Source organism: Aedes aegypti, chromosome 2 (assembly GCF_002204515.2).
Source record: "Aedes aegypti strain LVP_AGWG chromosome 2, AaegL5.0 Primary Assembly, whole genome shotgun sequence".
NCBI lineage: Eukaryota > Metazoa > Arthropoda > Insecta > Diptera > Culicidae > Aedes > Aedes aegypti.
In genome coordinates this window covers 320,558,992-320,574,178 of record NC_035108.1, presented here as the reverse complement: position 1 = coordinate 320,574,178, position 15,187 = coordinate 320,558,992, and the positions used below count along the sequence as shown (strand labels likewise).

Sequence of the window (15,187 nt, the reverse complement as noted above, 5' to 3'; positions counted from 1 at the left end):
ACAAAAGCCCACAGGTCTGACTTGCGCCGATCTGGCTATGAGCTTGGCACCCCATAGCATGGCGTCACTGCACTATGGTCCAGGAATCAGTTTTACGCGGAAAGGTGCATTTTGAGCTTTAGAATGAAACATTAGACAAAAACGGTCTTCTACAAAGTTGTTTGTATTAGTTGAGCCCTTTGTTTGGTGTTTTTGAAAATTAGGGTGGACCACATTTTCATAGAAATTGTGTAACTAATTTTCTTATTTGTAGAAATTATATTATACATGCTTCTGCAAAGTTATAGACCATTCAATTTCAAGCAATTTTGCCAAAAAATGTTTTTTTGTATCTCTTAAATAGACCGGTTTAGAGCTTTTTTCCTACGGTGACATAGGGTGGTCCGAACAAAACTGGTTTTTTGTCTCTAGAGTTTTCAATTCAAATTTCTCATTAAAGTAGTCTATGAAACACTTTTAGAGCTTTGAAAAATGCGTAATTTGGTGAGTGAAGAAACTCGCTATCTCCTTCCGTTTAGGAGTTATCGTTTTTTTACTCTCAAAAATATGCCTACTTTGATTGTAAATATCTCTGATTAGGGCAAACATAAAAAATATATTTTGACGGCGTTCAAAAGACAAAACAAAATTGTATATTATATCAAAAAATTACAGATGCGTTATTTTTGTAACTCTAAAAAAATGCCTTGGAAGTCGAATATTTTTTATCACAAAAACTTTAATAACTTTTGAACCAAAATAGATATCAACAATCTTTTTGCATGAAAATCTGCGTTTTGTTAAGTTCTAAAAGTCGTTCACAGACGACTTCGACGAGAAAATAATATTAAAAAAACTAGAGTTGAAAAACTTATTTTTGTTGGACTACCCTGCGATGATTAGGAAAAAATGATCTATATTGGTCAAATTTTGAGCTACAGAAAAACTTTTTTTGGCAAAGTTGATCAAAATTTCAAGTTCTACCGCTTTGCCTAAGAGCATATACCAGTATTTTTGCAAATAAAAAAGTTGATTGTATTATTCATGTGATATTGTGGACCACCCTAGTTTCAGATGACACAGTATGAAAGCTTACATTTTTAGAAACAATTTTGTAGAAGGTCATTTTTGTCTAAAATTTCATTTTCATGCTCAAAATGTAAAATAATGAAGAAATACATACCATGATAATCTTCAAAATAGTTTTAGAGCCCTATCTTTCTTATTTCAGATTTCTCGTCTTAATACTTAACAAAACGCAAATTTTCGTGTAAAAAGATTGTTGATATCTATTTTAGGTCAAAAGTTGTTAAAGTTTTTCTGCCTAAAATACTCTGTTTTTCAAGGCATTTTATTAGAGTTACAAAAATAACACATCTGTAATTTTTTGATATAATATACAATTTTATTTTGTCTTTTGTATGCCGTCAAAAGATATTTTTTATGTTTGCCTCAATCAGAGATATTCACAATCAAAGTAGGCATGTTTTTGAGAGAAAAACAACAATAACTCCTTAACGGAAGGAGATAGCGAGTTTCTTCACTCACCAAATTACGCAATTTTTAAAGCTCTAAAAGTGTTTCATAGATTACTTTGATTAGAAATTTGAATTGAAAACTCTAGAGCCAGAAAACCAGTTTTGTTCGGACCACCCTATGTCACTGCAGGAAAAAAGCTCTAAATCGGCCAATTTAAGAGATACAAAAAAAACTTTTTTTTTTGGCAAAGTTGCTTGAAATTGAATGGTCTATAACTTTGCTGAAGCATATATAATATAGTTTCTACAAATAAGAAAGTTAGTTACACAATTTCTATGAAAATGTGGTCCACCCTAAATTTCAATAACACCAAACAAAGGGCTCAACTAATACAAACAACTTTGTAGAAGACCGTTTTTGTCTAATGTTTCATTCTAAAACTCAAAATGCATCTTTCCGCGTAAACTGATTCCTGGACCACTGTGCACTGCTTGCAAACATCACCATGGGATCACGAAGGCGACTACTGCCGAAGGGCGATGATAGCGGCTTAGAGGGGAGACTCACTAAAATGGAGAATTCCCAAAACAATGCCGATACAATGGAGTTCAACACAGAAGGAGTCGAGGACGCGAGCGCGTTCAACAAAAGCGGTAAGGCGCCACGATCACCGGTGCATATCACGTAGAATCTACCGACGTATAGCAGTAGCTCGAAGCAATGTGAGACACAAGGACTACAAGAAGGATTATGGATTCGGAGTCCAGTGTACACAGAAATCGAACAACAACGCTGCTCAAGGAAGATATCAACCTGAAAACTCGAGGTTGAAGGAGGTGAAGAGTAAGGTCGATTAACTCATCCAGTTCGTCAAGGACCGGCACAATGTGCATATCGCGATCAAAAGCAGGCTGCCGAGCATCAAATCGTCTGTCAATGCTGCCGTGTACAAGCAGATAGCGCAAAGGATGAGAACAGAGGTTGCCGAAAAATTGAAAAAGGTTATGGAGCAAACAGTGGCTAACAAGCTTAGGACCTCGAGAGTCGCCAGAAGAATAGGAAGACCCAAAAAAGCAGCGCAACGAGCAAGGAAAATATGTGCAGAAAAAGGACGGGAACGATGACGAATGGCAAACCGTCGTCAACGCCAAAGATAAAAAAGGGAACAGAAATGTGTGCTCTTGAAAATTTGAGGTCTGGCTTCGATTTATCTTCACCTTAAAGCAAAGAGACTTTACCGTAGAAGCCAAAGAGAAACGAAAGATCGTATTCCAAGCATCCAGAGTTGCTTTCAAACGCAAAATAACGCTGAGCAAGTCTGAGTGCTACAAGGAGCTGTGCCGAACAGCTGACACCAACCCATGGGGGGCGCTTATTGTGTGCTCATGGTGAAAACCGTGGGTCCATCAGAGACGTTTGCAACGTGTGCTGCAAAGCTGAGGGTCGAGGATCTCTTCCCAACGCATGATCTGACACCGTGGTCACCTTCACCGTATTTCGACGAGGTAGATGCAAACGCCGAAGGACCTTGTAGCAGCGGCGAAGGCATTGAAGGTGATAATGGCCCCCGGACCGGATGGAATACCAAAAGCGGCAATCCCAGCGTACCCGGATATGTTCTGGAAAGTGATGCAGAAATGCCTGGGCGAAGGTCACTTTTCAGATATATGGAAGATCCAAAATCTGGTGCTGCTACCGAAGCCAGGAAAACCACCCGTTATTTCTTCATTCATACATGCCTATATGCTAGCTGGATACACTGGGCAAGCGCTTGGGACGGGTCATCCTAAACAGGGTGGCTAAATGCACGGAGAGCTAGAACGGACTATCAGAATGGTAGTTGAGATTCCGGAAGGGAAAGCCGACGGTTGACGCAATTCAGACGGTACTGGAGAGGGCCGAGAAGGTATCGAAGCAAAAACGTAGAGGAAATCGACACTGCGCCGTAACTATGTTTAAAAAGCATTCAAAAGCGCCAGTTGGGAGGCCATAGTCACAGCGCTGGGTTCCTGACTATCTGTGCTGGATTCTGCAGAGCTAATTCGAGATTCGGGTGATAGTGTAGGCAACCGACGACGGCCGAAAAGAGTTAATAGTAACGGCGGGATGCCGCAAAGGTCTATACTGGGTCCAACGCTGTGGAATGCGATGTACGACGGGGACCTATCACTGGGGTTACCCATGGGCGTCGAGATCGTTGACTTTGCTGATGACGTCATCCCAACAGTAATAGGCGAAGCACTGGAGGAAGTGGAAATGCTAGCCACGGAGGTAATGGGCACGGTCGAGAACTGGATGAATGGAGTCAAGCTGAAGATAGCTCAGCATAAAACGGAGATGCTACTAGTCAGCAATCGCAAAGCGGCTCAGCACGCTGAGATTACCGTCGGGGGCATGTCATAACATCACAGCACGCGCTCAGACACCTGCAGGACCATGGTCGTGATGTTAGACGGCTTAACTTCAAAAACCACGTTGACTATGCATATGAGATGGTGGCAATGGCGACCAAAGCACTTACAAGGATCAGTAGGAGGCTTCTTCTGGCTAGCGTATCATCGTCGATAAAATCCAGTTGAAAATTTTGAATAATAGGTAGATGCTTTTACAACTGATTTTGAAGTAGACTCAAGAGCTATGGTTTCCAAAGTATTTCAAAACTTTAGCCTAGATTTTATTTATCGTATAACAGATGTTGCCTTAAAACGTTTTAAAAGTAGGATATAGCTTAATCGAGTATTGCAACACTCGATATCAATATTGTAACACTCCTCGGAAAGTTAAGAACCGCAGCAAGAGCAGCTTGTGTTGCAATATTCAAAACATGCTTTTGGCGGATAAATTTAATAAACGAACTGATTTTTTTTTCGCAACACATTCATCAAGTTTAACCAACTTTCATTTAATCCTCTCTTACAGATACTACCTGCTGGTAGCTGACCGGGCGTGGCACAACCAATGCCTACGCTGCTGCAAGTGCCTCGCCAACCTGGAAACGGAACTCAGTTGTTACGCCCGCGAAGGCAACATCTACTGCAAGGATGACTACTATCGGTAAGTAATATGTCTCTCTCCTTAATATCCCCCTATATTCACATAACAAAAAGTCACTCTCCCCTAAGAATGTGCTTCGAAAGTGACCTGGTCACTGGGGACGGACCTGGTGTAGTGGTTAGAACACTCGCCTCTCACGCCGAGGACCTGGGATCGAATCCCATCCCCGACATAGTCACTTATGACGTAAAAAGTTATAGTGACGACTTCCTTCGGAAGGGAAGTAAAGCCGTTGGTCCCGAGATGAACTAGCCCAGGGCTAAAAATCTCGTTAATAAAGTCAAACCAACCAACCAACCTGGTCACTCCATCGTTAAGTTAATTTTTTTCTTGTTTTCAGTTTCGGCCCTAATTGATGGCAGGAAAAGCGTTCCAAATATGCCATAACCGTTGGTATGAAAATAGTAATTGCTATTGGGCCGCCACTGTGATGATGGCTGCCAGAGCTGTGTAAACGTATCGCGTAAAAATAACAAACGATAACTGCACGCATTTTCATGCGCCATTTGCACACTCCTTACAATTATCGCTAATTATGGTACTCGTTGCAGAAATTGCAACTCGCATTGTTATTAAAGGTTTTGGTTTTTGTCGGATCGGTTTGTTGTTTTTTTTCGTTGGTTTTTGCACTCATACCTTTCCACTTGATGCAGTTGACCCGAGCGGAGTGGAATGTCAAACGGCCATTATAATTCATATGATGTATGCATACTGATAATGAAATTTTAAATTAGCATTTTTATTTCTCGATGTAATGAACCATTTTCAACTAAGAGAACGAAACTTAAAAAAGATTTCACGGATCGCCAAAGTTGCATAAAAATAGGGTTTATTAATGTTCATAAAAATCAAACTATTCTACTTCATATGAAAAGACACAAATTCTAAAGCATCCATAATTGAATCTATCTATTGAGCATCAAAATTACTATCTAATAAGCTTATAAGTATTCTTTAGCACACACAATTTGTGTTCTGTAGTAAATTAAAAAAATAAATCGCCATGCAAGCTGGTAAATTTGCATACAAGTTAACTGAAATAGTAAAATAATGAATTTTCAACAGCCAATATCTCGAAAACTAGACCATGATATTTTTCGAAATGACAATAGATTCAGCAAACCAAAATTTAAAAAAAAATTAGTTTGGTGCTCATGACAAAAAAAAAATTCCGCAAAGCAACCAATCAATTGTATCGATCTTATTATTGTCCTCAGACAAACTGACATATTACAAAACAGAGACTATAACTGCCAACATTGCTCATCCTAAAATTATTGTTAGGCTTCCAACTTATGCTCGGGAAATTATCATCCATCAAATTCTTCGACTGGTAATCGTCGCATTGCAATATGAAAAACAATATAATGGGAAGTGTAACTGGGTTCACGTAGGATACTTTCTTCTTTTTTCATCGGATGGTAATCTATGTTCTGTCTTGTTCTCGCCGGCACGCATTTGTCCGATTTTATGCATAATAGGCACCTTTGTACCGCGAAGCCGCGACCTATTCGCGTGTTGGTAATAACTAATTGGTGTTGACTGCAGCGTGGCGGTTATCGAAGCAGAGGGCAAAATGGAACGCCTCTTTCTTGAACGGCACCGAACATGGCTGGTAGTAGTTAGCGGGCTATGTCTACATATTGCTAATAGTATTGTAGGGCAAATTACAACTTTTATGACCTGTTGGAATACATGTTTGTAAAACATGTAGATCCGCGATACGATATCGGTTCTAGGTAATTGCTGTTTCGGTTTAATTGAAAAAAAACTTATGAGTTAGACGTATGGGTTGTGACAGCGTAAGGCGCCAGTGGAGAATAATTCCAGGAAATATGTTCCTCGACCTTCCTTTGAAGGATAAACAGAATGCGAAAAGGTCAATAGGCAAAAAAAGCTCGGAACTAATTTAACTGTGGAAGTGCTCATTGGACTCAATTCCTTCAAATTCAAGAATACTGGCCACGATTGGCCGAACTCTTTGCTTCCTTCCTTGAATCGAAGAGCCTGGGTAAGAGGTAGCTTCGTTTTTCTGCTCAGAAAATTTGAAAAAAAAAAAAACAATGAGCTAAATGATCATTTCAATGCAATTTTCATCATTATTCACTTCACAATTATGAAAGCGCGCATTCCGGAGAAACGTCCTTTTTCTATTTTTGTCACGATTAGTAACAGTGGGAGGATGATGATGATTGCAATTCGATACCAGATGAAGTTGTTTAAAGATAATTGACAGCTTTATCTACGACTCTTCCGTCGCCGTTTATAACGTTGTTTAAATAGTTAATGTTCATTATCGATAATAAACTTCTTGTTTCTCAAATCCGGCTTCTGGTGGATTCCAATGAGCTTCATCCGCTGTAGCATCGGGAATTTAATGCCATCTCAACTACAGTACGTGATGTTGCCACACCGCAACCAGCAGAATGCGTTTAACCAACTGCATTGGGATTACCATAAAATTGCACACAATTCATCTAGCAATTCCAGGAACGCACCTCCAGACCCATTGTCTTACGGAGGCTGTACCGTGTCTGTACCGGTAGCTGAAACCGATGATGGCCATTTAAATCATACCCCAAGTGCACGCATCCATCGCACGATCTGCGGAGAGAGAAAAAAATCCCGCATTTACCCCGTTACTTCTGCACGCGATCTTCAAGAACAAGTTTACGGCCATCTACCGGGCAGCTTCACTGTAGCAGCATCCATCCGACAATCGGCAAGACGGTGCTACTACGCATGAAAATTGTTGCCATTTTGGAAATTTCGTGTACGTGCACCAATGCGCGATTCTTCGCCGTCGTCCGCTGCCAATAATAGCGATTCCATTGGCGAGAAGGCATTTAACATTGTTTTCACCATCCATCCGGGCCTGTCTGGCCAGTCGCCGAACGCACAGTGGCGCGCTTTCCTACAAAGTTTCCCCAAATCGACATGAAACAATAATCTACCAACCCTATTTGGTGCTCAAAGTAATCTTCATTGAATATGCTTCTTCAATTATCAATCGCCTGATCAACAACTCCCCTTTCTCCCAACCCACGCTGAGCGCGTAACCATTCTTTTTTTTTCAATTCACACGAAGCTAATTATATAAAAAAGTGACTAGAAGTCACCTGAAGAGATCAAAAATGGAATAAATGATTTACTTGGATTTTCCCCAGTCCAAATAATCGTTATGAACAAGATAATCCAATCTGGCATTCTTCGGAAAGGGCTTCCTCAGGAATATTATTCAGTTCACTTTTTTATCATGTCGGTGACAAAAGTGGGGTCATGGCACAAAACATTGCCTCATGGATGCTAAATGCATGATTTGTGAAGGTTCTTCTCACGCTAAGGACTTCTGTCCTGTGAAGGAAGATACCACAAAATTCGAATGCGCAAATTGTGGGGGTAACCAAAAATCGAACTTTTGGGATTGCCATCCGCGTAAACGAATCGTCGAGGCTCGTACCAGGCAGATGAACGATAGCTGTTTTCATTCCCAGAATTCCTTAGGCAGACTCTCCAACAAAGCTTAACGATCGCTTGCTTAAGAATCATACTCACCTGGTAAGTTATAATCATCCTCATTCACAAGCCAATTTTCTTCCGTCGGGTAACCGTTCATTTTTTTTAAATTTCGAATGGATTTATCCAACTAAACTCGTATGCCGATATTGTAGCAGGCAGTTTCATCTCCTCCCCTTCAAATTGCCTTCCTATGGATAACCATACCAATTGTTTCAAATTGTATAGAAACCCCTACCGCTACAGGCGAGTCCTGTTTTGTCTCTTCATTAACGGATAATCCCAACAAACTTCATCAGAAAATGCACCTACATCTAGTAATATGCCTGTCTTTGATTTTAATTTTTTTGATTGAACAATTGAATCTTATGATTGATGCAATGTTCAAAACCACCACAATGGCTGAACCAGTCCAAGTTTGTGTGAAATTTACTATTCAAATTGTTATTGGATTACGTTTCTCTAATGGATCCAAATATTATTTTTAATATTTTAAATTGGAATGATCGTTTTTTGAAGGGGACAGAGGACGAGTCATTTAATTTTTTAACAGCTAATAACATGAAAGTTATTGAAAACCTGGATCCAAACTCAAAAAGAGATCCAAACTTTTTGGTTTATAGTAATGATCCACTTGATGGGACATGTAGGGGAGTTGTAATCATCATTCATAGGCGTATAAAACATCAACTTTTCTTCGTCTTCTTCTTCTTTCTGGCGTTACGTCCCCACTGGGACAGAGCCTGCTTCTCAGCGTAGTGTTCTTATGAGCACTTCCACAGTTATTTACTGAGAGCTTACTATGCCAATGACCATTTTTGCATGTGTATATCGTGTGACAGGTACGAAGATACTCTATGCCCTGGGAAGTCGAGAAAATTTCCAGCCCGAAAAGATCCTCGACCGGTGGGATTCGAACCCACGACCCTCAGCTTGGTCTTGCTGAATAGCTGCGCGTTTACCGCTACGGCTATCTGGGCCCTAACTTTTTTTTCGTCATTTGGTACTAAATCGAGCCGACTGGAAACATACATCGAATGTGATCTTGATGTAAGCATTTCTTTACAAACAAAACTTGATATTGACAATTCTCTCGAAATTTTAACTAATTCCATTGTTGAAGCAAGGGGCATTGCAAAACAATCCGTGATTAAAGACGACGATCTTAAACTTTCAATTCGTCACAAAATCGTGAGAAGAAGGTGATTTCAACGCACTTGCAAACCTGCTATAGAAATTATATGGCAGGATCTGCACAAAACTATCTACAAAAAGCTCAACAACTTGCTATTCAGTTTGAAAGGGCGCATAATTTCAATTTGAAACTGACAAGTGCAATTGAAAATCAAGTTACTCAGGCTTTCGATAGTTTTATCAATCAAGAGAACGTTTTCGAAAACTCCTGGAGGACTGATTTGTAAGAAACGAGAACTTTTAACTATTGGCAAAAATGCCTAAGTTGTACCAATTTTAAAACGGGACAGAAATCCTGCAGAAGCTCATGGGCGGTTGTGCTACTTTTCCCCGAATGCTGGTTCCCCGAATGTCATTTCCCCGAACGCCAGCTCCCAAGATATCCCGTTTCCTCGAATAGTCCAGTTCCCAAAAAAGATTTTGCGCTCATAATTGTCATCACTTTTTGTATTTCAAAGTGGTGATGGTGAATCATCATCATCGGTCATCGGATAAGCAACCTTCTTTATTTGATTGGCGGTTCTTTCGAATTTTATCATCCTTATCATTTTGGCAATATGTGTTTAGTTGAGAATGGTCAAATATATCCTTATTTGGATTGCTTATCGTTCTTATGAGTTCAGCACCTTGTCAATGAGGCACCTTTTTGAACTGCATCACTTGCTCAACCGTCCGTCGCGGCTCCTTTCGATGTCCAGCAGCGGGAATTCTACGGTCGGCCCAATTGGTTACAGAAATCCGTGTGGCTCCAAAGATTTATCCACGATACTTATCAAGAACACCCCTTGTAGAAATTTCTGAAATCCAATAAGCAATGTCTTGAGAATTTTACTTCGGATTCTACAGTTAAGTTTTTAGAGGAAAGAGATATTCATTGATGCATTATAATTATAAAAATTAAACTTAAAGTATTGAATAAAGTACTGAAAAAATCTCTGAACTATTTCATACAAAAACCTGATTTATTTGGAGGAATCCTGCGAAAATAAACTAGGGAAGTTACAGGATTTATTTATGGTAAAATCAATGCGAAATGTTTTTTACATAAATTTTCCAAGAGTTCTTGAAAAATCCGTGCGGTAGTTTCTTCGGGATTTTTTTTTTTTCAAAAAATACTTAAAAAGTTCCTTCGGAAAGTCTTCCAATAATTTATCCACATTATTCTATGAATAAAAATAGAAAAATATGGAAGAAATTTATGGAATCAAAGAAATGATGTTTTGAAAAATTTCTCTTTGGTTAAGCAGATTAGTTTTTTGTAGTGTTAGCGTTAGCGTTCGCGTAGTTACGGTATACTTCGTAGATTGGATTTTGGCAACATTTCGTTTGATGATCTCATCCAGACTGCATTCAGGAACAAGGTTAGGGAATAAACATTGACCCAATCTTGAACAAAATTATCAAGCACATGAATATTGCTATTCCCGGCCATGCCCATCTTTACCGTAGCTTGGGATAGGGGAAGGAAATGTTGATGTAGCACTTACTTAATGAGAGGCCACCGACGCCCTTATAAGTACTACGGAGACGGAGGTTAGGAGAAGTATGAGGTCAGGATACACCTTGAAAGCTGGCGATGGACTCGTCGTTTGTTTTTTAAGGTGAAAGTTCATTGAGCACGTAAACATAATGTTGCCACCTACTCGAGCCACCCGCTAAAGCACCCTCTCGAGCCACCCAACAAGGCGGCGCACAATGTTATGTGCGTTGACCAAAAATAAATCATCATGTTCCATGTATACCTCCACCGACAGAATTATGTAGGCAGTATTACTTGCACACGTTTCATACAAAGGTTTTATTGTCGATATTAATTCATCAACAAGCTTCATAAAAGCTCAAAATCACAACTTATTTCATTTGGTAGTAAAAACATGTTTTTTGACCAACATTATAAGCATTTTTCACACCATGCGTGTGTTGTTTACTTTTTTTGGCAGTTTTCTCCTCTCTTCTCTCGCTTCGCACGGACAGAGAAAGTTGCCATCAGTATGCATTTGAATTCAACAGTCAATTGTACTGTATAATATCTAATAGGGGAACTGGGTGTAAAATGCGCCGTTGGGGTAAAACGCGCCACCCTTGTTTTGAACGAACGACGTGCTTTGGGAAGCTGTTTTTCACCCGAGATAATGGAAAATGTATTAAAATGCTTCTCTATATATATTTTTATGTGTTTTCCTGGCAAAAATCGTGAAAAACTCAAAAAAACGTTTTTCGCTATTTTCGTTGCAATTTTGTGTTATTTTCTAGGCCATTTTTCAGGCCGATAAACAACAAAACTTTCAAAACTATCACCGAGAATCGACTTGTGCACTCCCATGGTTTGTATTCCATGCGAAAAAAGTGTTGAATTTATCCTTAAAAAGCGTATTGAAGGACATAAACTTTAATCAACTCGTGGGGCAAAACGGCCACTCCTATATCATAACACCAAAACAGCCGTTTGAATTCAATTTCCAGCAAACGTAATGCCAAGCTGTAGTTACGTGCCAATTTGAACCTTACAAATGCACATTTTTCGAACCAGCATGTATACTATAATCGAACAATAACATCTGATCAAACGCCCTTATGTATGCAACGTATTTACAAGCATGATTGCGCATGCGTGTGCGCGAACGACTAACGCCGAGATCAGGTGGCTCGTTTTACCCCGCAACAAATAAAAATGCAGATAAGCAAGCATTTTATAAAAATTGATTTATTAACTCCAGAAAAAAGAAAATGGATAGCTGTTTCTACCATTTGATAGAAAACATGTTTGTCTATGAGGTAGTGAATAAAAAAAGGCTTATAATAATGTTCTTCATAGCTTAAAACGCTTCCTTCCTTAGAGGGCGCGTTTTACCCCCAGTTACCCTATTCATTTTTGCTGTTTAATTTCGTCGTACATTGTTTCTCTCACGCATAAAAATATTTTGCAACACTTGTGACATTATGTACACCTTTTGAGTGTTTTGAAATTGTTGATTACGAGGTTGAATCAAGCGTATGAATATCTAAACAATTTTAATTCCAATTATAAAAACTGACATCACTTCTAATCAACGAGAGCTGCGCCTCCCATTCATAAACAATGTTGGCCTAGTGAATTCGCGTTCCGGTTTTGTTTTTCGAGCACAAATCTATGAATTTAAGTGATTGTTTGCTCCGAGGAGCACGGCGCGAGGGAAGTTTAAGTGTTTTAACTATCGCATCAGTTTTTTGAATAGATACGGTGAGTAGAAAAACCATTAAAAGTGAGTTTTAGAACGGGCACCGAAAAGCCAACAAACAACAACACGGTGCGCGAAGAAGAAGTGGTTCGGTAGTGAGTGATATTTTACAACACATATCACAGCAATAACTACGTGTTTGCATTCATAAACTGGTAATATGTGAAAAACACATTATGGAATGCTTTCAGTTAAGAAACCACCCCTCTACAATAAGGTTAGTAACTTCAAATAATCATTTTTTGTGATCGCTCTCCAAAGCACTGTGAGAAGCGTGGGAGGAGGGAGCGGAAAGTGAAGGGGGAAGTAAGGTGCCATATAAGAGGCCATTTTGGTACTCATGGAGATTCCTTAAGCGTTTTAAATTGAATCAAGAGGGAAAAAATGTTCATTTAATTTTGATGATAATTAGATTTCTACTCAGCATTAAATACAAGCAGAACCGGTCCCTCAAGGGTCATCGGATATTAATGAAAAATGAAACATATTATGTACGCGGACAAACATAGTGGAAACACAACGCGCCGTCAGCTGCCTAACAATAAACCGACCAGAACACGCAAGCCGAACAGAAATGTAGCGAAACAAAAAAATCCGCGCAAGAAACAACAATACACAGCTAGTTCCGTGACAACTTACATGTTGAATACGTTATCGAAACAAACCTGCGGAACTACACCCGGAAAATGCGAAAAAAAATCCTATTCTAAAAAGTTCGAAGCATTTCAAATTGCTCCACTTCTGCATGCATGTCGGAACGTAAAAATCAGATATTAAATAATAATGGACTCTCTGGACTCCGAACGTGAAGATGTTATTCGTCCTAGCCATATCTAGCTCAATCACAGCACCAGAAATACAGATCAATCACTCACTTCACTTTCATTTATTTTCATTTTATTTCTCTTGCATATATCAGTTTAAAGATATAAGCAAGCACATTTCAAAAGTTTTATTTGACGGCAGAGAATAATTTTCGCGTCCGATTTGTATCCCAGATTAATTTTTTGTAGTGTTACTAGATAAATTCATGCATAGAACAAAAATTAAACCCGAAGGAAGCGTTGACTGACATTTGAAAACGTTTTAACTATTTTTAATGTATCCCTGGAAAAATTCCTATTTCAATATTTGGAGGAATGCTGAGAAAACATGTTCTTAGGAAGTTACAACTTCTAATCCTATATAACACCTGGATGAAATCATAACATAACTTCTTCTTTAAAAATACTTGAAACTCTTGGAAATTTCCAAGTTTCTTAAGATATTTACATTAACATTAATTTCTTGATAAATTTCTTAAAAAAATCTCTGATGAAAACTCCGAAAAATTTTTGAAGAAATTCTTGTACAAATCGTTTGAAGATCTGTTTCATGTGATACCTGGAGTAATTCCTATAATAATCCAACAAAGAATGCTTGGAACAAATATTAAGCTATACAGAATTCTGCAAACTTTCTTGAAGAAGCAGAGAGAAATTCCTAAGATGATATCTTAAAACTACTCAAAGTAAAATACTGTCAAAAAATACAATGCTTGGAAATGTTCTCGGTAAAATTTCTGTAAATTCTGCATTTATTCCAGAATGAAATGGAATTTCTTCAAAATGTGCAAAAGAGTTCTTTGATGAATTCTAAATGAATACTCCGAACATTTTTTTTTTGTTAGTCACAAGTTGATTTTATCAAAGATTTCCAGAGAAAATATTACGAAAATGGCTCTTGAAGGACTTTATGAAGTCACTGGAAGCAAAATCCCGAAAGAGTTAACAGGATGTTTCTTAGAAGAAACATCTCGATGGATATCTGAAGGTATTTGAAAAAAAAATTAACTGGATAAATTTTACAAAGAACAAAATAAAAGTATTCATGAAGTGATTCTGTAAAAAATATTACTAAAGCGTAACTGTGAATGTAATTTTCAATCAAATTCAGGAAGGAATGCATGGAGAAATTACCCAAAAAATAGAAGACGAATTTCCAAAGGTGCATCTCAGACTAATACTTGGAGGAAATCCTACAATATTCCCGGTATTTTCATTGCTAGAATCACCGAAACAAGCATGATGCAATTCCATGTATAATGAGAAAAACAGTTTGCCAAGATTCTGTAGATGAATTTTTGAAGGTGTTTAGAGATAAATTCTTGGTTAATTGTTTGAAGATATTTTATGAAAATTCTCTCGTGAAATTAAGGATAAGCTTTTACGAACCAGAAAAATATCTTGAGATATGACTGAGGAGTCGTTGGACAAATTCGAATATCTACCAGGACCGATTTCTCGGATTAAACTATTAACATGGATATTGAAGAAATTCCTTGAAGAATCTGAAGAAAAACAATATACATTAAAAATAACTAGGTACCATAGAAGAAATTCCAGGCAAATATGTGCAGTTATCCCTCATCAAATTCCATGACAAGTCATTTAAAGAATTCTTTTCAAAACCATTCGATTAAATTTTCAGCATTTGGGCTAGTTTTTAAGATTTGTGCTCTGGAAAATTAAGGGTTTGGCTACGATGGATCTTAACTTAAACAGATGCTTGGTAAACTTTGGTTTTTTTCGACAGATTCCGCGCAAGACCCATTGCATAAAACCTTCGAATGATTTTTAGTACGATCTTTGTCAGAAGTCTGCATTTTGGTTAAACTTTGAGAATTATTCTAAAAGAGTTTCATGACGTCACTGAACGTAAATCTAAACGCTTTCGAAAAATCGAATAAAATATTAACTTTTGTAACA

At 38.3% G+C, this 15,187-nt stretch overlaps 1 protein-coding gene across 2 annotated transcripts in view; it reads left to right on the top strand.

Moving 5' to 3' along the window:
* The window catches only part of LOC5570966 (LIM/homeobox protein Lhx9), a 135,022-nt gene that overhangs the window by 29,393 nt on the left and 90,442 nt on the right, over positions 1-15,187 (top strand). For both annotated transcript variants that reach the window (XM_021845796.1, XM_021845797.1), the window contains exon 3: positions 4,378-4,512. In XM_021845796.1, coding sequence (XP_021701488.1) covers positions 4,378-4,512 — 135 coding nt within the window. The remainder of the gene's footprint in view (positions 1-4,377; positions 4,513-15,187) is intronic.